This window comes from Vulpes vulpes, chromosome 8, assembly GCF_048418805.1.
Source record: "Vulpes vulpes isolate BD-2025 chromosome 8, VulVul3, whole genome shotgun sequence".
Classification (NCBI taxonomy): Eukaryota; Metazoa; Chordata; class Mammalia; order Carnivora; family Canidae; genus Vulpes; species Vulpes vulpes.
In genome coordinates this window covers 104,529,821-104,553,540 of record NC_132787.1, presented here as the reverse complement: position 1 = coordinate 104,553,540, position 23,720 = coordinate 104,529,821, and the positions used below count along the sequence as shown (strand labels likewise).

Here is a 23,720-nt window from a genome sequence, read left to right as displayed (position 1 = left end):
CCAGGGATCATCTCGCCAGTCCCTTCGATGGACGCGAGGGGCGTCTCTGTGTGCCCTTACGTGCACAGTGCGAAGCCTGTAAGGGGGTTTGGGTCAGAAAATTCTTAGAATTGCTGGGTCGGAGTTTGGATGATCTGGAATGTTGCCAAGCTGCCTCCAGATTATTCCCACCATCCCGTCGGCGTCTGGGGTGTGAGCAGGCCTGCTTAGCCGTCAACCTCGGAACCCCTCCATCTGCCTCCCTGACATGCGACGCGGTGCCTTTCTCGAGTTTGAAAATCTCATGCTCAAAGAGCCTTTCTGGGAACCGTGTTCCTGTCTTGCCTACTTTCTACCACGTTGTCCTTTTATTGACCGGAGCTCCTCTAACATGAACGGTCAGCCCTGTTCCTGTGGTTCCCCGTTACTTTTTTTTTTCTTGAAGACTTTATTTATTCACGAGACAGAGAGACACAGGCAGAGGGAGAAGCAGGCTCCCTGCAGGGAGCTCGATGCAGTACTCGATCTGGGGACTCTGGGATCACGCCCTGGGCCGAAGGCAGACGCTCAACCGCTGAGCCACCTGGGTGTCCCTCCCTGTTACCTTTTTAACATCACATTTTATTTTCTTATTTTATTTATTTATTTTTTAAAATTTATTCAGAGGCAGAGAGAGAAGCAGGCCCCATGCAGGGAGCCCGACGTGGGACTCTATCCGGGGTCTCCAGGATCACACCCCGGGCTGCAGGCGGCGCTAAACCGCTGCGCCACTGGGGCTGCCCTAACGTCACATTTCGGTTTTGCAGTCTGCTCTGTCCCAACGTTCACCTCCAATGCTTCACATCAGGAGTTGGGGAGCTCCGGCTCTTTCCAGGTTTGCCCGCCTTCCCCACATCACCCCGTCTCTGGAGCAGGGGGTGCGCCTGCCATCTGAGCTCGAGATGCTCCCTGAGTGCACTGAGGCAGAGCCTGCCGGGCTGAGACCGCTGCCTTCATCCTGGACCGATAGCTTGGGATCCCCAGGTCCCTCCCCACCAGGGGCCCTGTCTGGAGTCTCCAGCACCTTCAGGAGGGAAAATTCACCGGCTGCCTTCCTTGGTGGAGGCCCAGAGCCATAGTCGCTCACTTCACACAGTAAGCCTGAAGTGTCAGGTTTCTGTGAATGACTAGACTATGCCTTTTTTTTTTTTTTTTTTTTTTTTTGAGAGCACAGGTGACCCAGCAGGAGGAGCAGCAGAGGGAGAGGGAGAAGCAGACTCCTCGATGGAGCAGGGAACCCAACGTGGGGCTTGATCTCCACCCCAAGATCATAATGAGCCAGGTCAACTGAGGTACCCAGGCGCCCCTAGGCAGTGCCAACCTTATCAGTGGCAACAGGTAACCGCACACGGCAAACTAGGACTTAAGAGGGTGTTGGAGGAGCGTCGACACACACCCAGCATCTGAGCTCTCCATCCTCTTGGACTAAACTCACTCCCAGGTGTAAGGACCAGAGGCCATTTGGCCTGGGCCAGCCCACCTGCCCCTCCAGGCCCAAGCGTGGCCTTGGCAAAGCCCAGACACTGGGGACTCACAGGTGCTGCAGGAGGCTCTCGAGGGGACAGGACCCTGGCACGGAAAGCTGGGCAGGCTGCATTTCACCCAACTGGCGGAGGGAAGAGCTCTCTCCAAGTCCTTGGCATTCAGAGTGGAAAGGACCTCCCCCCATCTTCTTCCCCGTCTAAGCTCCCTGCCTCTACTCCAAGCTCCCCTTCCCTTCCTGCTCAAGTAGGCCTCATTCGCCAACATGCAGCGTGGTGACTAGCTCCCGTCTCTCACCAATTCCTTTATTCTGAACATCCCGAGGAATCATAAAAGGACATGCTCAGAGAAGTGAGACAAACCGTCAGTTGCAGAGGTTTGTCCCTCCCCTTGGCCCCCGCTCCAGTCAGACCTGTTTTGTTTATAGCTCCTGAGAAACCACGTTCACCTACGGCAAGGAAAACCGTATTCTCAGATCCAGGAGGGGAGAGCGGAACTGGTGACGTGCCAGGCCCGAGTCTGGCTGAGCAGCCAAGGACGAGCTAATTCCGTGATCACAGCAATGCAGTCAGTCATGTGCAATTCAGGTGTTGGGAGGGAAAAGTGGCTTAAGAAACCGCAGTCATCCCCCTCAAGATCGTTTGCTGAGTGAATACAGCACCAGCGGCAGGGCTTGGCTCCTTACTCCCCGAGGTGAAAGGAGCCGCAGCATTCCCTCCTAGCTGGACTGTGTACAGGCTTCCCTGGCCCTGTACTGTAGCTGGTGACGCTTGGTGCTGCGCAGCAACAGGTGAGTAACCAGTGGCTTCCTAGAACCATATCCGGCTCTTGCACAGCCAGCCTTCCCCACATATAGCTACTGCAGGGATTTGACATTCTCATCTTCGGGGTTACACACAGTATGAGAGCCTGATGTCCTATTTTGGGGAGTGGGTTTAGGAGTTGAGTAAGGGAACGTAAAAGGCCAGTGGTCAAAGTCAAAGAAGGTAGAGAGCTACAACACAGGATAATTATTGTTGAATTTATTAAAATAAGTTGACTGCCAAATGTTGTACCACATTCCTAACTTGCAGCTATGCAACTTGTCCAGGAGAGAAGACAAGTGGGAAGGAACATCTGTCCTGCAGGCAGCACTCAGGGGGCTCCATGGGCCTTCCCTAGGCCCCAGCCCTGACACAAGGCAGTTAAACAAAGGGCCCTGAGCACTCCATCACAGCCACTTCTGTGGACACTCGGGGCGGGCTGAGCTGGGACAGCAGCAGGGGGTATGGCCTGTCTCATCCTCGCTTTTCCTTCTACCTACATGTGGGCTAAATTCACTGTGCTCTGTGAGAAACCACAGCAAACGCTGTACAAGACTCGTGTACTTGAAATAAAAATGTTGACTAGGATGATGGCATTTTGATGGATTTTCAAAATATTGAAAACCACCAACTCCTAAATCCTCTGGGATAATTTTCTCAGCCAGTGGGACAATCTCCACTTACAAAACACATTCAAGGTGAGCCGTCTGGAATGGACACACTAAAAATTCCCCAATGCCTAATTATTTCAAGATACTTTATTTTCAAAACAGGTCACAACACTAAGCTTTTGGCCCATTCTGCCAACGTACAAGCTACAAACGCTTGCTCAGCAGCTGAGGGGCACTCCTTAGTAGCATGTTTGAAAATTGAATAAAAATCCATATAAAACAAATATTCAAATAGTTTCCATAGGAACACAGATAAGTGACCCCATCTCCTAGTCTTCCATACTGTTGCATTCATGCCAACCCTACTTACAGACATCTCAAAACTAGCAGTAATTAAGTTAAACGGTCCCCCCAAATCCCACAATTCAAGCTAAACTCGAAGTTAACAGCTACAGGAGTGGCACCTACACGTTAATGCTAGCTGAAGCACAGGCAGCGGGGGGACGTTTCATCCCGCTCTCCCAAGCACAGGACACTGGCAGAGTGCTGACGTCTTGCTCCTCTACTTCGGGCGGGAAGTCGTGGTTCTGGATCTGCTGCATCAGTTGCCTGAGGGACAGAAGTAGCATATTCAGAAACCCTGAGTCACCCTGTAACTGGGCAGCTTCACACAAGAATCACTTATAAATGAGCCTATTTACTTCCTTGGTTACTAGGTCATCAGGAAGCAACTCAATGTTTCTAAAGCAAGCCTTTCTTCAGGATCATCATTTCCGTCACAGGGAAACCACAAGTCACGTGCATTCATTAAACTATTCTATTTATATATAAATACACTAATTTTTTAAAAAATAATTATACCTTTGCAAAAATCTGAAACCAAATACAGATCAGTATTCCCAGAAGGATTTTCTTTCCATTTGTATTTTCTGAATTTGACAGCATACATTCTTAAGGCAGAAAGGAAACTATTTTTAAAAACCTGGTTAGTGTTTAAATCTAAACGAGACAATTTCCTTTTAAACCAGACAACAGCCAGCAGAAACCTGAGGAAATCTGTTCTTATTAAACCATAAACATGTGTTGCCATCACTAACCATGTTGGCCCCGACATCACATAGTAGATAGTTGGCCTCTGGAATCCATTGAAAGTAGAAGCAGCAGCAACAGTGTAAGCACCCATGTTTTCAAAGAGCATCCAATCACCCACATGTATCTCCGGCAAGTCGCAGCGCTCAACAATGCGATCCAGACCATCACACGTGGGTCCCCATATGCTAGTGGAGTAGTACTTCTCGTCTGGTTTAGGTCTCTACATTCGAAGAGAGAGAAACATAACTAGTTACCCTTGTTATTATGACCACACATCTTAACTGCTGCATATACTATGTTCAGAAGGTACCTTCTGCAGAAGGGGCTTCACGTGGGCATGATCATAGAGGATGCAATTAAATGATCCATACACTCCATCGTTCACGTAATACATAAAGGTTTGTTCACTCGACTCATCTTCATCTAGAAAGGCAGAGTAGTCTCAATTACCACTTTCTGTACCAACTTACAACTATGTGTGCAGTGATTCATCCTTTATACGTACCATCGGAACCTGTCTGTTCCTTTAAGACTAGTTTTTTGGCAATGATGTTAACTGCGAGCGTGAAGGCTGATGCAACGTAGTATCTGCCGGGCTCGGCTATGACCCTTACCCCCGAGTCGGCCGGGAAGTACTTGTCCAGGGCTGGGTTGATAACACTGGTGATCTACAAGAGTGAGACAGACAAGGACAGTCATTATCAGGGGGAACTAACAGCAAAGAGCAGAAACCAGTGCTGTGATAGGACAGGATAAAAAAACGTTGAAAGCAGCCACCAGCAGGGAGGTTTATTATCAAGCAACCACAGAAGAAAAACAAACCAGCATCTCCCTAAAAAAAACCCTGTGGTTTCACTTAGATTCCCCTCTGGATACCTCCCCTCCTTTGTAAGATGTTATGCGTAGGATTCTCCCCAACAATAAATCACCTCTTACCGAGATATCAAGGTACCAAGTACTTTAACCTATCAAACTCACACCAATAGGATAAAACTCTTAATTCTTGTCTATCTCACAAAATCTCAGTAAGAAGGTGATCTGTTTCATAAATTCAACCACCACATAAGGGTCCACTTCATAAGATATGAAGTATTTAACTTCGTAATTAAAAACAAACAAACAAAAAAAAAATTTCGTAATTAAAATGTTTAAAGGAAAATACAGTATCTAGAAGAGCACACTTGGGGTAACGACATATGATGAAGTCCGTACACTTTGCACAGCAACATTTCCTAAAGTAATCAATTGTTTTCCACGATTGGGTGGGGGCAAGAGACTCATTTCAGTTTGGAATGCCAAAGCACATTAAAATACATTAAAAAAAAAAAAAAAAGACTATTTATTCATGAGAGACACAGAGAGAGGCAGAGGGAGAAGCAGGCTCCCCGTGGGGAGCTCGACTTGGGACTCAAATTGCAGGACCCTAGGATCACACCCTGAGTCAAAGGCAGACGCTCAAGCACTGAGCCACCCAGACATCCCAAAATACAATTTTAAATAACACAGAACTCACTGAAAATATCCTACCAAGACACTATTTCTAGGTTTGTACGATTTCTTTTGAAATTAGTTAAAACACTTAAGTTCTGAAATACTCCAAAATGGAATTTGCTAAAATAGCTGTTACAGGTTTTTGTTATAAATTACCTCTTCAAATTTAAGCTTTACATCCTCAGATCCAGGAAAGCCACCACCGATATCAAGCAGATACATGTTGAAACCAACCTCAGCCTAGAGTCAAGAAAATGAAGTCAATCGGATAGCCAGACTGATAACAAGTCATGAAAATGTATGCAACAGATGGGTTTAATCCTCTGGCATAAGGAATGACTTTTGCAAAAGGTTAATTCTAGAGCCCAGCCTAGTTACTGTCAGCCCTGGGGTCCCCTCCCCAGCATGCTTGAGTTTATATACTCACTCCCATGTCAAAGACACAACGGGCATCAGAGATGGCTTGCACAAAGGTCTCAGGATCAGTACAGCCACTTCCCACGTGGAAGCTGGGGCAAAGAAAGGAGATTATGCTATTTTTGAAAATTACTACTTACAGCAGGAGAAAACTTGTAAAACATGCATTGTCTAGTATCTTAGCCTCTACGCCACCACCAAGATCTCACCTGACACCAATGACGTCAATATTTAGCTCTCTTGCCCGTTCCAAAAGAAGCCTACTGGTTTTGAGTGTGGCACCAAACTTAACACTGAGGCGACAGACTGCTTTGGAATCATCAGTGGCAATCCTCAAAACCAACCTAGAATCGGAAAAATGGTATTACACTTCCCATGACAGAAGACCACTTACAGCCATGATTAAGATAAAAATCCGTGGCTCTGATACCCCATGGTTGGAATCTCACAGTTTTATTCATCAAGAGGATTTAAGATTTTCTACTCTGCCCCTGACCCAGGACATTTTTATATTTTACTTAAAGCATAGGAATCTCAAAACTGAAAATCTGAATTTGACAATATGCAGGTTCCGTATGTGACCCTGCCCTTAAATGGAGGAGTAACTCACTTTGCCTTTGGATGTGCCCTGGCAACTTTCATCAATTCTACTTCACTATCAAAAGTCATCATCTGGACTCCATTATTTGAAGCGTACTTAATCTGAGACACTTGTTTACAAGGATTTGCATAGATAATCCTCTCTGGAGGCACCCCGAGACTCTGTACCAATTGTATTTCAGTCTGAAAAAGATGAGAGTATATTATATATACATAGTTCATCAATGAATGAAACCGAGTAACACTGGAGTTCACAGTCCCCCCCCCCCCCACCCCCAATTTTCATTACTATCTATTGCCCAAGAAACACAATTTTGATCTGCCCTGTTGGGAGCACCAGGGCCATTTCAGATCATTTTGGAGTCCTGCTGTTTTTGCTTACCTTGCTGGCACAGTCAAATCCTGTCCCGATGGCAGCGAGGGTCTTCACTATGGTTCTGCTATCATTGCATTTGACTGCATAAAAGGGGGTGACCCGAGGAAGAGCTTTTAACCATCTCAGATGTTTCTTTAGAATGTCTCCCAGGTCAGCAACATAGAAGGCATCCTTATCATCCTACAGCAAAAGTGGGTACAGGGAACTTGTTGGCTGCCTAATCTCACATCCCACAGGCAGCCTCAACTCTCATTCCCACCAGTCTCCACGGAAGCTCAAGTTTTTAGCCTGGGCATGGACACGAATGTCACTATCATATGGAATGATCCACAGCGAATAAATTCTGTATTCCCTAACCGTGTGAGTTCCATTACATTTCCTGAGGATCCCAATGAAGTTTCTCAGTCATCTGCCCAGCATTTTCAAAGCTGCATGGCCAGCATGGACTTAAGATACTTACAGAGGATGAAACTTCATTAATTTTTTGGTCCAGAATATCCTTGGCAGTAAAGCCTTCATCGAGGAAATGGCAGTCGAACTCTGCATTATTAAAGTTGTTCATGGTTTCTCGATGCTCCCCCGAAACCTAACAAACTGCAAATAGGATGGAGGTATTTAGAAGCCATAGCCATACCCAGTACTTCGTAACAAAAACCTGCAAACTACCACAAATACTTACACAGAAAACTAGGAGATGGAATTTAAAGAAATTATTGCCAGTTTCTCACAAAAGCCAATTCTCTGGAATTCCAAGTCCCACTGAAAATGCGTGTGTCCCTGGGGCCGCCGTGAAAATGTCCTGATCAGCAGAGAATTTGCTGTCCACCTTAGGAACATATCAAATTGAAAGATCAGGCACTGACTGCACATACACAGGAAGCAAGGCCACTTACACACACTCTGTAGATAGCTCACTCACTGGATTTGGGAATCCCATTATTCCAGGGATAGGTCACAGGATTCCATAAAGCTCTGCACTATCTAAAGACACCACAGATTTAACGCTAAACTTTCTCAAGGTGACACGCTAAAATCCCATTGTAGTACTTAAATATCCCAAAATAAGCATTTTAAATATTCATGCTAAAAAACCTATAGAAAGCATGTTTCAGGGGCACCTGAGTGGCTCAGTGGTTGAACGTCTGCCTTTCTGCCTTTGGCTCAGGTCGTGATCCCAGGTTCCTGGGATCAAGTCCCACAACGGGCTCCCCAAAGGCAGCCTGCTTCTCCCTCTGCCTCTTTCATAAACAAATAAAATCTTAAAAAAAAAAAAAAAAAAGAAAAGAGAAAAAGAAAGCACATTTCAGAATCTTCACTTAGTTCTTTAAAACAGGAAATTTTTTTAATGGTCAGTTTGATTTCAGAGAAGCTTTAGCTCTTTAGAACCTTAAAGTATCATTTCAGTAATTCTGAAAGATGCCTTATAAACACCTTGCTATCTTCTGTTGTCACTAAATCTTATATGGAACAATCTTTAATGACTGGCATCATGGAAATGTCTTAAGGCTAACCTTACTGAGCACTCCTCAGTTCCTTAAGAATTTCACGAGCTAATTTTTATGCTATTTTATTTTCATGCCACGCACGTATTTTTCCAGAGAGTAATCACCACATCAACAAAATGTATACAGTTGTGGGATCTGATCAGAAATCAGCGTTCTTAAACCAGCGTGGCTGGGTGTCAAGTCAGTGATTCTGCAAATTTCATCTGTCCTTACCGGCACCCTGATCCTTGCTTAGCTAGGACAATAATCACATGGAAATGATTTTTGGCTAACTTTATGAATAACAAAAATAAGAAAGCAAACAGGAATTATGAATAAGCAAAAATAAAGCTTGTAACATTCTGAGCCACTGTCCTCGGTCTTTGTTACACGTGACGTTGGTAAATGAGTTATCTTAAAATTATTGATTTTATGACCTTTTTAATTTCTGTGAGGCAGGACTTTCTTTCCACTGTGCGACCCGCTTCAGTGCCTGCAGCCTACGGCACAGAGGCCGGGCAATGGTTCGGGGCCACGGTTTGCTCTGGCATGGGACACTATGAGAGGCCCAGGGGGACGAGCCTGCCATAAATCCAAACCCATGCGTGGTAGAATTGGTCTTTTGATGTTGTGTGACTTTTAAGACTTTAAAACTTTCTTTTAAATCTCTACACCCATCGCGGGGCTCGAACTTAGAGCCTCCTGATCAAGAGCCGCGTGCTCTCCCGCCTGAGCCAGCAGGGCGCCCCTAGTAGAACTCGTTTTAAGACTTGATCTAGTGTGACTTTCTGGCGCAGTTAACCTCCTGCGTTGCCTGAAGCACCTCTAGGGGAAGTCGAGAGACTAAAGGGACAGCAAACCCTTCCTGTCTATATAATTAACACTTATCACAGGCTCGTGCAGTGACAGACCCGGATCGTTAGTTAGGGTCTTGTCAAATAGCTTTCAGGGCAGCGTTCAAGCTTAAACTTGGGCAGTTGTCACCACTTTGAAATAAATTGCTCTTAAGTACCTCTTAAAGCTTCATTTGAATAACTTGCAACACAGAGCAATTCCACTTTGTAGTGCCCTGTATAGCGAAGTTGACTTAAAAGTCACGGGCGGGTTAACACAAGACAGCGCTCCTCTGCTACCAAATCCCTTCCTGCCAAATTGCAGAGTATTATGCCGGAGACAGGGACCAACTTAAAAAAATGTCACGAGGCAGCGAAATGATGCCCACTTTTAGCTTTAAATAAAGTCAACACATTCTGTCCTCCCCAAACATTTCTGAGAGGTTCTGCTTCCCACACTTACACCAATTATTGGGGGGGGGGGGTGTCTCAAACGACCACAATACGATCAGTTTTTTCTTTTTTTTGTTTTTTCCTTTTTTTGCAAACCCGTAAGGGCTGCCTCCTACGTGTAGGTCTGTTCTCCCGAACTGGGCTCAATAGTCTAGGCCTTGCTTAAACCTCTGAGTCCTGCAAAGATCCCTTCCACGGACCGTTCCGAGCCGCGGCTGGTGGAGAAGGCATCACCACGGCTCCGGTCCGGCCGTCATCTAGCTCCGCTCGGGCCAACTTCTAGGTCGGGTCACGTCCTCTGTGCGAGAGCCGAGAGGAGCGAAACCGCCGGGCGCGCGGGGAGGCAGAAGGTCCGCCTCATCGCAGCCCAAGTGGGCCGAGCGACGGGAGCCCGAGACCTGCACGGGCTCGCTCCTACCTCTCCTGCACCTGCTGCCACACGAGTCTTAAAAAAAAAATTATAGCGGCTGAAGGAACCACGGGCCGGCCCGGCAGCTTCCGGCTCCGAGCCCCACTGACGTGGTCCGGGAGCGGGAGCCGCGGTCCCTCGGGCCGCCGGGCGCTCGCGGGGTCGGGGCCGGGGCTCGGCTCCCCGCTTCCGGGGGGAGAGCAGGCCCCGCAGGGTCGGCAGCCGCGGCCGGCGCCGGGACCACGTGTCCCCCGCGGCCCCGGGGTCCTCCCGGCCTCCGGCGCGGCGCGGCGCGGCGCGGCGCGCGGGGACACGTGGCCGGCCCCGTCCCCGCCGCCGCCGCCCCCGCCCGGACGCGCCCCCTCACCTCAGAGCGCGCGGGCGCCGCGGGCCAGTCCCATGGAGATGCCGCCGCCGAGCGCGCAGGACCGCGCAGCCCCGCCGCCCCGTCCGCCGGCCGCCCGCCGCCTCGCTCCCTCCCGCGGAGGACCGCCGGCCCGAGGTGGCGCCGCAGCTCTGGCTGAGGGGCGGCGGCGGCGGACGCTGAGGGGACTGACAAAGCCGCCGGCCGGCGCTCCGCTACTTATAGCGCCGCGCGTGTCGTCATGGAGACGCACCAGCTCAAACCAGCCGCGATCGGTTCCGTCCGGGCGTCCTCCGAGGAAGGGGGCGGAGCGCGGCGGCGGCGGCCAACCCGCGGCCGGACGGAGGGGCGGGGGGGCGCGGGCGACCCGACGTCAGCGGCTCCCGGCGCCCCTCGGCCCGGCCCCCCCCGCCGCGGCCCTCCCGGCCCCGCCGCGGCCTTGCGCACGCGCACGACGCCGCAGGGCTCCCCGGCGGCCTCGCGCCCTTCCCAGCCCCGCGGCGGGCCGCGCACGCGCACGCGCACGACGCCGCAGGTCCTCGGCCCTGGGCGCCATCCGCCGGCCGCGCGCGCGGAGGACCTCAGCCTGGGGCGGGAGCGGGCGCCGCACGACCGTGGGGCCCGCGGCGGACCGATGCCCGCGTCCGCGCCCGCGCCGCGCAGCACTGACCCCCGCCTGGCTGTAAATGCCTCGTGCCCCGAGGTCCACGTGGACCCCGCCAGGTGGACTCCGGCCCCGCCGGCCCCGCCCCCGCCCGGGCGCAGACCCACGGAGGGGCAGGTGCGCGCGTGCTGAGGGCCACCCGGCAGGTGGTGGGCGCCTGGCCCGGTCAGCTGTGCTCCCGACCCCCGTGTGCCCCGGCCGGGGGCAGGCGGCCACGCGAGGCCGCGCGCCGCGTTAAGCCAGAGACTTGTCTCAGGGCCTCGGGGAAGGACGTGGAGGGGCTGCAAGGCGGCGAACCCCTCCGCTGCCCCCACCCACGGGTCGCCAGTGGCAGTCTCCGAGGGCGGCTGCGATTGCCTCGCTTTGAGGCCCGTGTACGCCCAGCTCAGCAAGAGTGCACGATGAATACATAAAACAAAAACAAAAAACCCCAAACCCTGGGAAATCGGCTGTCCCTTAGAGCGTGTCCCTCTGGTGCAGGGGGGGCACCAATCTGGGGGGCAGGCACCCGCCGCTGGCCCCAGGGAGGGGAGAAGGAATGTGGGGGGCTTCCCTGTCTTGCATTTTACCATTCTTCCCCTTGAAGGCGAAATGCAACACTCAGCGTCCAACCCTAGAGTGTGGGGTGTGACCTATCTGAGGGCCACCTGTGAGGATGGAAAGGACGGGTGAAGCTGGCCCAGGTGGGGCGTTGGTGCAGAGGGGCTGCAGAGGAGCTGGGCGCTCTCCCCTGTCCCTGGTGCCCACTTGTTGTGTGATCTTGGGTCAATGACCTCCCTTTTCTGGGCCTCGGAAGAGGTTTGACTAGATGACCCAAGGATCTTTGCAGCTGCAAAAAGCCTGTGAGGTTTTGAAAAGCTTCCCTTGCAGTGTCCCCGCAGGCCTAGGGCACACACTTTATTTTTACATAGTCCTTGAGCAGCTACTGGGTGGGTGCCAGGCACCACTGGACATAGTGGTGGGTGGGCACACACTTTATTTTTACATAGTCCTTGAGCAGCTACTGGGTGGGTGCCAGGCACCACTGGACATTTTTTTTTTTTTTTTTCAAGCAGAGGGTGAAGTAGGCTCCATGCAGGGAGCCTGATGTGGGGTTCAAACCCGGGACTCCAGGATCACACCCTGGGCCGAAGGCAGACGCCCAACCTCTGAGCCACCCAGGCGTCCCAAGAATTAGCTTCTTTTTTTTTTTTTTTAAATTAATTTTTATTGGTGTTCAATTTACCAACATACAGAAAAACACCCAGTGCTCATCCCGTCAAGTGTCCACCTCAGTGCCCGTCACCCATTCCCCTCCACCACCCACCCTCCTCCCCCCTTCCACCACCCCTAGTTCGTTTCCCCGAGTTAGGAGTCTTTATGTTCTGTCTCCCTTCCTGATATTTCCCAACATTTCTTCTCCCTTCCTTTATATTCCCTTTCACTATTATTTATATTCCCCAAATGAATGAGAACATACACTGCTTGTCCTTCTCAAGAGAAAGGGAGTTATCTCCACCCTATGGAGGATGAGATTAAGAACCCATCAGAGGGGATCCCTGGGTGGCGCAGCGGTTTGGCACCTGCCTTTGGCCCAGGGCGCGATCCTGGAGACCCGGGATCGAATCCCACATCAGGCTCCCGGTGCATGGAGCCTGCTTCTCCCTCTGCCTGTGTCTCTGCCTCTCTCTCTCTCTGTGACTATCATAAATAAATAAAAAAAAAAGAACCCATCAGAGAACGTTACAGCCCAGACACTAAATGCGACAAGCTCTAGAATCATGGTGAACACAAGGATTTGTCCCCCCTCTCTGTGAAGAAACGTTTTGTCCCAATGACAGAGTTTTTCCCACATTCCAGAAGTCTCCCCTGTCCAGCACTACGGCCAAACAGGGATCAGTGCCCACACCCCCAGTTCTCCTTGGCATGTCAATCAGCCAGTCACTGCGAGATGAACACTGTCCTGGCTCTGCAGCCTCACTCCAGGCAGTGGGGACGGGATGTCTCCACACATGGGATCCTGGTAGCGGCCTGGCATGGTTGGGGGGGAAGGACAGTCAGCCCCAGTCTTGCCAGCAGCTTACTGCCGTGTGAGTGTGACCTGGCCGCCTCCCTGACTCTCTGAGCTTCTCTTTCTCTAACCATTAAGGGAAAGTTTGGGGCCAGATCTAGGATCCCGTTTCAGCTCAGTTGTGTGATTATATTTTAGATTTAGAGGTATTAACTGAAATTAGAGGCAATGTCTTGATGGAGGAAGCCAGATAGTCTGTCCCTCTGTTGTACCTACGTGCTGCTCACACCCAGGTCACCCATATATGCTGCCTCTCCTGCTAACCCACACTGAACATGCAAACTCCTGCCCACATGCCGTACTTTCCTCTGGGGAAGCCACGTCTTGCCCCGATGATCCATCTGACCCAGTTAGAGAAACAGAAGCAAGAGAAGGAGGCAGTGCTGCTTCCTTGAGTACTGGCCAAGCTGGCTACAGGGAAGCTCTTGGACAGAGGCCCTTGGCCTTGGGTCTGGGAGTTAGCAGGGCCTGAGTCATTAAACCCAGCTCCTAACCTGGATTTGAGAAGATAAATCGGTGATGACTAAACCTGGCCTTATTCATATGCATGGCACTAATGTCTTTCTGCATGTTTTCGGTAGACTCTGTCGTCTCTGGTACTATTTCCTTTCCTTGGACAGAAGCAACAGATCCTTGTAAACTACGTGGTGGCCTCCACCTAACGCGGAGGTGAGATTTTTGTGTTTGGTGCAGAAAAGGTAATGGCAGCAAACAAATACGTCAAAAGCCACGTCGGATGTGCCAGTAAGAGCTGTATCCTTAGTCATCCCACCTAAGTTCCGGGACCAACTCCCGTTTTTTTTTTAGCTACCCTCACCACCAAGCTCATTCTGGAGCCCTGGGCTTCCCTTCCCCTCACTGGGTCTCAGGCTCTTTGTGTAAAGCGCTCTCTGGCTAGATCAGAATCCAGAAACATGCAAGCTCTTGCTCTCTGATCTTCTGAGAATCCATAACTCCCCCTTTACAACGAGGCTTATGGATAACTCTGTTGTATATGGTTTTTGAACCAAAAATGAGAACACATCTGAAGATGGAGCTGCTCACACAAAAGGGTTTATAAAGGTATATATAATGATTGCAAATTTAAGGAGGCATCTTTATTGGAAATAATTAAATAACATCAAGGAGAACACTCAGCAAACATTTACATATCCATGTAGCGAATGTTGGAACATTAGGCATTGAGGGCTTCCTGGAAAATGAGGCTGTGTCCTGTCCGCATGTGCAGGGTCATCTGCTACTGCGCCAAGTTTTTTCCCAGAAACATAGAGTTGACTATGGAGTGAGGCTCACAGCATCCAGGTCCATGAGGACTTGGGAGACGGTAGGGCCTGTCCTTCCAGGGTGCCATCACTCGGGCCACCTGGGAAGCAGCCATGGGACACTCTAGTCACATGTGGATGTTGGGCCAGAAATAGTGCTCTGAAGCTCCATCACTCACCAGCACGCTAGCCTTGCCCTTGAATCGCTTGAGGTGTTTCCAAAAATCCAATCCGCCCTCCAAGGTGGAACGTGTGCCATCTTTGCCAATATCCAAATGATGTGCCCCGGGCACGGACAGCTTCCGGGAGGCCCTCCTTGCTCTGAGCAACACAGGCATCATCAGAGAAAGGGAGCACCTCCAAATGCCTCTGTTGGAAGCCAAAGACACCCATGTGGAAGTCCCAGGACGTTTGTTTTATAAAGTGTTGTATCACTGCCCCACCTTGCCCCCGCCCTGGTGTGGCTCCCTGGGAAGCTGCTGGGACAAAGGCCATCTGGCCGGAAGTGGGCTAGCCCCTCCCCGCCCCCAGAGCCCAACAGCGCCCCCTATGGCAGGTCGGTGGCCACAGGGTACATTGCGGAGAAAAGGTGGCTCCTGTCCAGATGTTAGGAGCAGGAGTTCATCTGACTGGCAAATTGAGGTCAGCAATGCTTTGCCCCTCACAGTCTGCCTTCTGAGCGGCCTGAAGACAGAGTCCCGGGACGCGTGTGCTGAGCCCGCATTCCCATAGGCCCCCTTCCACCCATGTGGGCTGACAGCAGCACACAAGTTTTCAGATCTGACTCATTTATTTACTCATTTATTTAAAACTCTTCACTGGTGGCCTTTGGCCCAGAAGGGAAAGTCTGAACGCCTTAGCCTGGCACGCAGGACCCTCAGAGGTCCGCTCACTTTCCCAGTCTCCTCTCCTGCGCTGGGCTGTGCTCCAGCTGTCCTCAACTGCTTGGTTCTGTGGACTCTGCCCTCCTGTCATCACATCATGCATCACACAGTATGGGCACTTTGGGTCTTGTCCCCTCCCCCTTCTTACTCCCTTTGAAGTCAGGACCACAATTTACTTATCTCCATACGTCCAGGTTCTAGTACCTGGCATGCAGAAGTCACTCAACATTGTTAGGTTGGAATGAGGGCTGCCCTGAGAAATCTGTGACTTGTGGTTACACGACAGATTAGCTCATGAGAATTTCTTCCTATGTGCCGTCAAAAATTGGAGGAAGAGAAGATTCTGAATACTCTTCCTTCGGGCATTCATTCATTCATTCATTCATTATGTGTTTTTTTTTTTTTTTTAAAGATTTTATTTATTCATGAGAGACACAGACACAGGCAGAGGGAGAAGCAGGCTCCATGCAGGGAGCCTGATGCGGGACTCAATCCTGGGACTCCAGGATCATGCCCTGGGCGGAAGGCAGATGCTAAACCACTGAGCCACCCAGGGATCCCCAGCCACCCAGGGATCCCCTCAATATGTGTTTTTCTGGAGTGTCTCCTACATGCAGTTGATGTGCTGGGTGAGGGAGGATCCACGAGCTGCAGCTCTGGGCTGGGTTCTTGGTCACCTCAGCACACTTGCTAAGGGCCTGGCCTTACCCACTGCCTTTTTTGATCTCTTCCTAGGCTTCAGGTGACTGCCTCTGACCGCACATGTCGTAGAACCTGTGCTAGGTTTTGCCACTGGCCTACTTCTTGCTGGAGTTCCACCATAGAGGGGCCCCACCTCTGGGAAGCCCCAGAGCCCACAGAGTTCTTCCTCTCATGCCAGGAAATAGCATGTGGAGGGGCCTTGCACCACACAGGCCTTCTGGAAAGCATGTACTCTGTCTGGGGTTGGTGTGAGCTCCACATTCCAGCCAAGTCAGACTCAGGACTGAAGGGCCAACAGTATTGTACTGGGCTGAGCCATTGGGTCCGTAGGCATAAAGCAATGGGTGTCTGGGCTTATCAAGAGAGCCTATAGGAGCATCTCAAGGGGTTTCATGTTCTCCCCTTTCAAACAATCTGTGAAACCTTATTCTAGGCCAGGCCCCCTCTAGCTGCCAAAGAGGAGATGGGTCAGGGAGGTCCCTGTCCTCAAGGGGCATGCAGTCAGAGAGGGAGGCCAGCTCCCAGGCTTGCACTATGTATGTCTGGCCACCAGGACAGTGGCCACACAGGGTACCACCGGGGGGCCCAAGGACAAAGGCATAAGAAGGCTCTGGGTAATAGAAACAGAGAAACATGGGCTTGGAAAAGCTCACCCAGGGCTGGGCTGAGCTGGGGAGGGGCCGAGGGCACCCATGATAAGGGCTCATAGAGAGGTAACCATCCATGTAGCTGGCTTCACTCGGGTAGAGAACTGAGGGCTACATGAAGGGACTCACTCTGGGGACAGCCTCTGACCCCCAGGGGCCCTCTCCTTTGTTGTGTAGACAGATCAGCACTGACCTCCATCTGCATTTCCCATCAGCCCAATCAGATCCTTGCTGACAACAGGACCCAGGGATCTTGAAGGGCGAAGGGCGGGCAGAGGGGCTAGCCACCATAGGCAGGTATTAAACACTCCCCTGTGATGGGCCATGCCCTTTAGCAGGGCCCCAGCCCGCAGTTCAGCAGGGTGCATTCAACTTGGGAACTAGTTACAGAAATAACAAAATATCTAACAGCTGCACAAAGCTCCTCCCACCCATAGGGCTCGACATAAAAGGGAGGAAGGGCCCCCAGCAGAGCTGTGGCCACCTGGGGGCTGTCCAGAGAGGTAGTGACCAAGAGGGGCCTGGAACCACCGAGAGAAAGCAGCCAATGCCAGGGACGCTGCTCAAAGCAGAGAGACAGGAAGAGAAGGACCCAGCTTCTCCCCTCCTCCATTCTCTTACTAGGGCCTCCTAGTTGGCAAGAGAGCTGGCAAGCGATTTTTGGGGCTCAGCCCCCCATCTCCATCCACCCAAGAAACAGAGCCCGGCCCTGATGGGATCGGGGGACAGGTGTGAGACCAAGCAGGCTAATGACAGGCATAGTTCCTTTTCCAAAGGGTATCAAAATCTTCTTCCTGCCTACTTGAAGGACGCTTCCTAAGAAGAGTTCCAGTAAGCCCAGTATCACGCTTCCTATTGGCTTCAGCGACGGGAAAGTAATCCTCTCACATACCAAGAAGTCTCAAGGAAGGGAGGCTCCAGCTTCATTCATTGAGAAATTTAGGAACAACACCAAAGACCCAAGTCCTATTTGGTTTCTCATTTCCATGCCCAGAGTGAGGACCCAGCTCCCTTCATGGTTCTCAACAGCTGCCCTGGTTCCAGGCATCAGACACAATAAAGCAAAGGCACGTGGAAAGAGGGAAAGGGCATCTCTTCCTCCATCTCTCTTCAGCCAAGAAACAACTCTCCCGAGTATAGTTCCCTTCCTGTCCTGTTGGGTGGAATGGTCATCACATCCTCTTACCTTCTCAATCTCTAGGAGGGAGGGAGGGTGGGATCTTCCTGGTTGACTTAAACTGATTTCTATTCACCCACTAGCACTAGAAATGTGTCTCTTATCTGCTGCCTCTCGCAGGGCACACCCGAAAATGCTGTCTGGGTTGGAGCCACCTGAAGGACCTGGGTCTGGAGGAAGCCAGAAGTCCCAGGAAGAGCCCAGCTGGGAGCTGAGCTGGGAAGAGTCAGAACCAGCTGGACAAGAAAAAAGAGAAGTGACACAGATTGTATTTTTTTTACAAAGGCAGTGGCTCCAATGTGTCAGCCCCCCCTTCAAGAGTGAAGTGGAATCTGGGCTGCCTTGCGGCTTGTTTAAACCTACAGAATGTGGCAAAGGCAGGGCAGCTGGAAGCTTCCACCTTGCGAGCTGGGATGCTAGCCTTTGGAGCCTTGGGTCACCTTGAAAGGTGGGAAGCTGTCTGGAGGCCACCACGCTGGGGGAACCCCAGGCCAGGTGAAGGACCCACGTACAGGTGCTCTGCTCACAGCCAAGCTGGGCTCCCAGTGAGCGGATAGCCGATGCCAACACATACAATCCAGCCCCAAGCCAGGGAGTCACTCGGCCGCCACCTCTTCCCCACTGAGGACCCAGACATCGAAGAGCAAAGACAAACCTGGCCCTACTGTCCATGACCCACCAAATCTGCACATGTAATAGATGGTTGTGTTACCCCCAGCAAAGTTTGGGGGTAAAGCCCCCATAGCCATATAAAACTGAAACAGACAGCTATAATATTCTTACAAAAAAATTCTGAGTGGGGTGCCTGGGTGGTTCCATTGGTTAAGTGTCTGACTCTTGGTTTTGGCTCAGGTAATGATATCAGGGTCATGGGATCGAGCCCCATGTTAGGCTCTGGGCTCAGCAAGGAATCTACTTGAGATTCTCTCTCTCTCCCTCTGCCCTTCCCTTAACTGATGCACTCTCCCCCCCGTCCCACCCCCCATCTAAAATAAATAAATCTTTTTAAAAAAATATTTGGAGCTGGGTAGGCCTGCATACCCTGGTGAGCAGCTCTCTCTGGAAGGGCCCAGCTGGGGGTCTAGCACAGGAGGCACAGAGTGCACCCTGGTGATAGTACACGCATGAGAATCCCAGCCCTCCTGGTTCATTACCTTGAATCTCAGACTTTTCATCTCTAAATGGGGAAAATAATAGAAGTTGCGTCTTGGGGTTGCCATGGAGATTAAATGAGATGATTTATGCACAACACCAATCTACTGAATTTGACACCTGAAATGGAAAACTTTTTAACACCCTCCTCCTTGATACAACAAAATTGTTTTCTGCTAATAATGTCTGTAAAAACCAGCAGCAATTATTATTTTCTTGATTTGTTCTCTAGGTTTAAAACAACAACAAAAAATAGTTTTAAAAGAAGAAACTTCAATTCTACAGGTATTATTCAAACGAGATTAAATGTTTCATGTATGAACTAAAATCCGTACCCACAGGACACAAGTATCACATCGTGCAGTTGGCACCTCCACCGCTTACACTTTCCACCAGGAAACTACAAGTAGAATAATAGAATTGAAATAATTCAAGCTCTGTTCCTTTGCATTCACAACGTTGTGACATTGTTATTTCAAATCTGTCAGGGGAGCTAGAGACATGAATTGTTCTGGAGCTGAGCTCAAAGGCAGGGATGTTCACTGTCAAAAGCAGCAAAGTCCTGGGCGATCGGGGACCGGCTGGTTAGCCTCCAGGAGGATTGCAAACCACGAGAAACTGAGCAAACACAATGCAGTCACGTCTGTGTGCATCAGGGGCCAACTATAGAACAGAGAATTTTCCAAATGAACCTAGGTGCAGAATAGGACGTTTACGACCGGGCAAGCAATGAAAATGTGAACGTATTCTTAAAACTCAATTGTAACCGTGGTGATTGTTTAGAACAAAGGAGTTTTTTCAAGGAGGAGTATTTCATCTGTGACTTCGGATAGAATTGATGGGCCCAGGGACAACGACAAACAAGGCAGCTTTTGGTCCATTTTATTATTATTTTCAAATTGCCTACAGACATTGCAGGTCCCTACTGCCTGTACCCGGGAGGAGGGGGAGCGGGCAGGTGCTCGGTTGTCCGTCCCGTCTGAAACAGCTCCCGGTGAGCAGACACTTTAGTTCACATTACAGCTGCCCCTGGGCTCTTGGGGAAAGTCTTTCCTACGTCTGTGAGTGGGGGCATCTAGCTGTTATTTTGTGGGGTGGTTGGACGTAGGAATCTGCGAGGTTGTTGGTTACTGAATTATTCCATAGATCATAAGGTGCCTGCCTGGCTCTGGCCCTGACATTTGAGAGGGGCTCAACCACCAACAGTTGAGAACTCTCATATCTGCTTCCATGTCTACCCCAGCCAGTTCCCGTCCCAGAATGCCTTACTCTTAGATCTTTGCTGATTGCAATTTGCCTCATCTCAAATCAGTGCAACCCCAGGAACTACATTCCTGCAGGTCTGTTTACCTCTGCCCTTCTCCCGGGTCCCTTGGCCGTATCCGGTCTTGTCTGGTCTTTGCTGCTTTAACAAGGCGGGGTATTAGCATTCAGGTGCATTTGCTGGCCTGTCACCCCATGGAATCGCATGTTTCCTGGACGATGAGGCCATGTTTTCCCTTTGCTGCCTCCCTTTAGAAACCAAACACCCACAGTCCCTGATAAGGTCCTCGCTTCTGATGTTTGAGGTCACATTCCATACAGACTCTTGGTGCTGATTTTAGGGTAGATATGTGGTCCCAGATGACGTGTCAGGTGGGTGTAAATCCTGGTTTGCCTGGGACAGTCAGCTTTGGTTTATGCTGTTGTTCCCACATAATGAGTGATTGTGTTCCCTTCTCTCGTGTCCTGGTTTGGCTGAGAAGTCTCATTGTCCCCTCCCTCTAGGTGATCCTCGCCTTGTCTCCCTAGTCTTCTCATGACCTCATGGGCACTCACCTCCTCCTTCACTGTCTCTCTCCAGAATGCACCTGCCATCTCTGGGATTCTGGGAGTTCGACTGCCAATGACCTTTCAGACGGGTCTGAGCCAGCGGCCTGGGCACTGTTACTGCTTTCAGCCAAAAGCAGCGCTTGGAGATTGAAAGCAAGATGAGAGCAGGAGGAGGGGAGAGCCATGGGCAGATTCCCTCTGCCTGGGACACTCACAAATGAACCTGTTTGGGCTGTGGGTGTGACCGTGGCTCTCTCGTACAGCCAGGAGTACAAATCAGTATCACACTTACTAAGCACAATCCCATAGTAGGATGAGAAGCCTTAAATATGTTGCACCTTTCATCTAGCAAACCCACTTGTAGGGCTTTATCTAGCTACAGATATACTCTAAAAAGCAGGTGACGTTTTAGTCACAAAGGTATTCAAGAAAAATGTCATTTATAATTTTAAAAATTGGAAACACTTCAATTATCCAACATGAGGGGCACCTGGGTGGCTCAGTGGTTGAGCATCTGCCTTCGGCCCAGGTTGTGATCCGGGGTCCTGGGATCGAGTCCCACATCGGGCTCCCTGCAGGGAGCCTGCTTCTCCCTCTGCCAGTGTCTCTGCCTCTCCTTCTGTGTCTCTCATGATTAAATAAATAAAATCTTAAAAAATATATATCCAACATGAGTGGAAGGGTGATAAAATTATGCTGTGGCTGTAGATAAAACAGTACTCAGTCTTTACAAGTGTATTTATTAATGTTTTTAATGATTTGGAGAAATGTGCTATGTGATAAAGTGAGAACAGCTCCATAAAACTGTGTATCTGGTATGAATTATTTTTCATTTTTCACTGTGGCACAAAATGTAGCTCCTAAAGCCTACGATTGTAACCATTGTTAAGTGCGCAATCCAGCAGCATTAAGTACATTCACAAGGTTGTGTGACCATCACTATTCTCCATTTCCAGAACTTTTTCACCATCCACCATTCACCAAAACAATCACTGTATATAAATACATATGAATAGATGGAATTTTTATTCTTTTTTTTTTTTATGATAGGCACACAGTGAGAGAGAGAGAGAGAGGCAGAGACATAGGCAGAGGGAGAAGCAGGCTCCATGCACCGGGAGCCCGACGTGGGATTCGATCCCGGGTCTCCAGGATCGCGCCCTGGGCCAAAGGCAGGCGCTAAACCGCTGCGCCACCCAGGGATCCCCTTTTTATTCTTTTTTTTTATGCTATTCTATATTATCATTTTTTTTTTAAGAAAGAGGAAGTGTGTGCAAGGAGGGGAGGGGGAGAGACAGAGACTCCCAAGCAGGCTCCATGCCCAGTGCGAACCCCACTCGAGGCTTAATCTCACCGCCCGGAATTCACGCCCTGAGCCAGAATCAAGAGTCAGACGCTTCACCAACTGAGCCACCCAGGCGCCCCTATATTATCAAACTTTTAATTAACAGGCTAATTACTTTGTTGATTTAAAACATATTTCAAATGCTTTCTAATGGGAGCAATGCCATCTTCATTTTCAAAATAGCATGTGAGCGCTGCCTACGGTACTCTGGAACCATTTTGCCACAGTGAAATTTATCAAGAGAGTAAAGAATTGTGAGTTTAGATTTCCTTCGTCATGTTTGGGACATGTGCACATATGTTAGCATGGTTGCCTGTTTAACTTGTGTTTTCCCCACCAGACTGAGCCCAGAGAGGGGGCCTGGGGTCTGTCTCATTGCCAGGTTCCAGTGTGGTATGCAGGGTAGGGTTTTAGTGGATGCCCCTTAAAAGAAGGATACTGGAAATTTTATGTCCATTTTAGGCATGGAAGTAAGGGGGTATTTTTTCTTTTTAAATCAGAAGTCCTCTACTCTGTGTCCCTCTTATAGTTCAGTGGATCCATTCAGTGTACAAATATTCATTGAGCGCTTTGTGTAGCATGGCCCATTCTCAACACCTGGACACTATAAATTTAGGCTCATGTCTTGAATTTCCAGCTGAATTCGATCACTTAAAAGATCATAGAGATGTTCACTGTTTTGTTCTCTCTTTTCTGACGATGCCGAGGATTTCTGAGTTATCTCATGCCAATTTGTACCAGAGAGACAGCTATTTCCTCTATCTCCACCCTCTCCAGAGCACCTGTGCCTTCCATACAGCCTTGGAAGAAATCTACCCTCAGGCTCAAGCGATTGGTACCTGACCCAAACCTGCCGGGCCAGATTCCCTCTGCCCAGAGTGTTGACACGAGTGCTGGTGCAACGGAGCTAGAAGGCCTGGAGTCTGATCAGCCAGGATCAACTGTGCACAGGCTGCTGAGGAAACTGCAGGAGTCTCTGTGCACAGAGCAACGACCCTGTGCGGGGAAGGCAGGGCAAAGGGAACTCAGGAGGGAGACAGGGTTGTCTCGGGCTAGCAGGGGGCCACTGCCAGCACTGTCGGGCAGAGCTGCCTCCCTCAGATCTCATGTGATTTCCCAGACTCCTGAGAATAAATTTCCCTTTGCTTCATCAAGATCGATTTGGCTTCTTGAAAGTGACCATGTCCCAGGGATAAACAGGAACATTTTCTTGGAAGATCATGATTTGATTTATAACCATCTCTCCATAGTTACATTTCTAGGACCAAAAATGCAGGCGAAGTGCAAAGTAAGAGACTGCCTGTAATTTGTTTGTGTCCCCACCACGTGAGGTCTACACAAGAATTCATTCTGGGCAGAACCAATCCAGCACCATGATGTAGCTGGTGGATTTCTCCCCGGAGGATGATGTCATTTTCCCCAGGTCTAGATTTCCTGACCACATCTTGACTTACAGACTTTCTCATGTGCTCCTATGGTTTGGGCCTTCCTAGTGGCTCCCCGGGTCTATAATGATGCGTTCTTTGCACTGCCTCCTGCCAATGGCATTCACTTTCTACTTCTGTACCATCCATTGTGTGATGATGGCTGTG

At 50.0% G+C, this 23,720-nt stretch overlaps 1 protein-coding gene and 1 non-coding gene across 2 annotated transcripts; both read right to left on the bottom strand.

The window, feature by feature from the left end:
* Window positions 1–2,507: 2,507 nt before the first annotated feature.
* ODC1 (ornithine decarboxylase 1) lies at window positions 2,508–10,780 on the bottom strand. The gene is made up of 12 exons (XM_072767720.1): window positions 10,437–10,780; window positions 7,570–7,716; window positions 7,351–7,484; window positions 6,897–7,070; window positions 6,525–6,697; window positions 6,124–6,258; window positions 5,925–6,006; window positions 5,654–5,737; window positions 4,512–4,674; window positions 4,317–4,429; window positions 4,012–4,226; window positions 2,508–3,523 (listed from the first exon to the last, which is right to left on the bottom strand). The coding sequence occupies exons 3-12, from the start codon at window positions 7,450–7,452 to the stop codon at window positions 3,379–3,381; spliced, it is 1,386 nt and encodes a 461-aa protein (XP_072623821.1). The 5' UTR covers window positions 7,453–7,484; window positions 7,570–7,716; window positions 10,437–10,780; the 3' UTR covers window positions 2,508–3,378.
* LOC112927801 (small nucleolar RNA SNORA42/SNORA80 family) lies at window positions 8,845–8,979 on the bottom strand. The gene has a single exon (XR_003236636.1). It is a non-coding gene; the product is annotated as a small nucleolar RNA SNORA42/SNORA80 family (small nucleolar RNA).
* Window positions 10,781–23,720: the final 12,940 nt, after the last annotated feature.

Coding starts and splice junctions, on each gene's coding strand:
- ODC1 (XM_072767720.1), bottom strand. CDS start 7,452: ATGAACAACTTTAATAATGCAGAGTTCGACTGCCATTTCCTCGATGAA. Junction 6,259..6,524: donor AGGGCACATCCAAAGGCAAA/GTGAGTTACTCC, acceptor TTCCGATTCTAG/GTTGGTTTTGAGGATTGCCA. Junction 4,675..5,653: donor TAAAGCTTAAATTTGAAGAG/GTAATTTATAAC, acceptor TCACTCTTGTAG/ATCACCAGTGTTATCAACCC.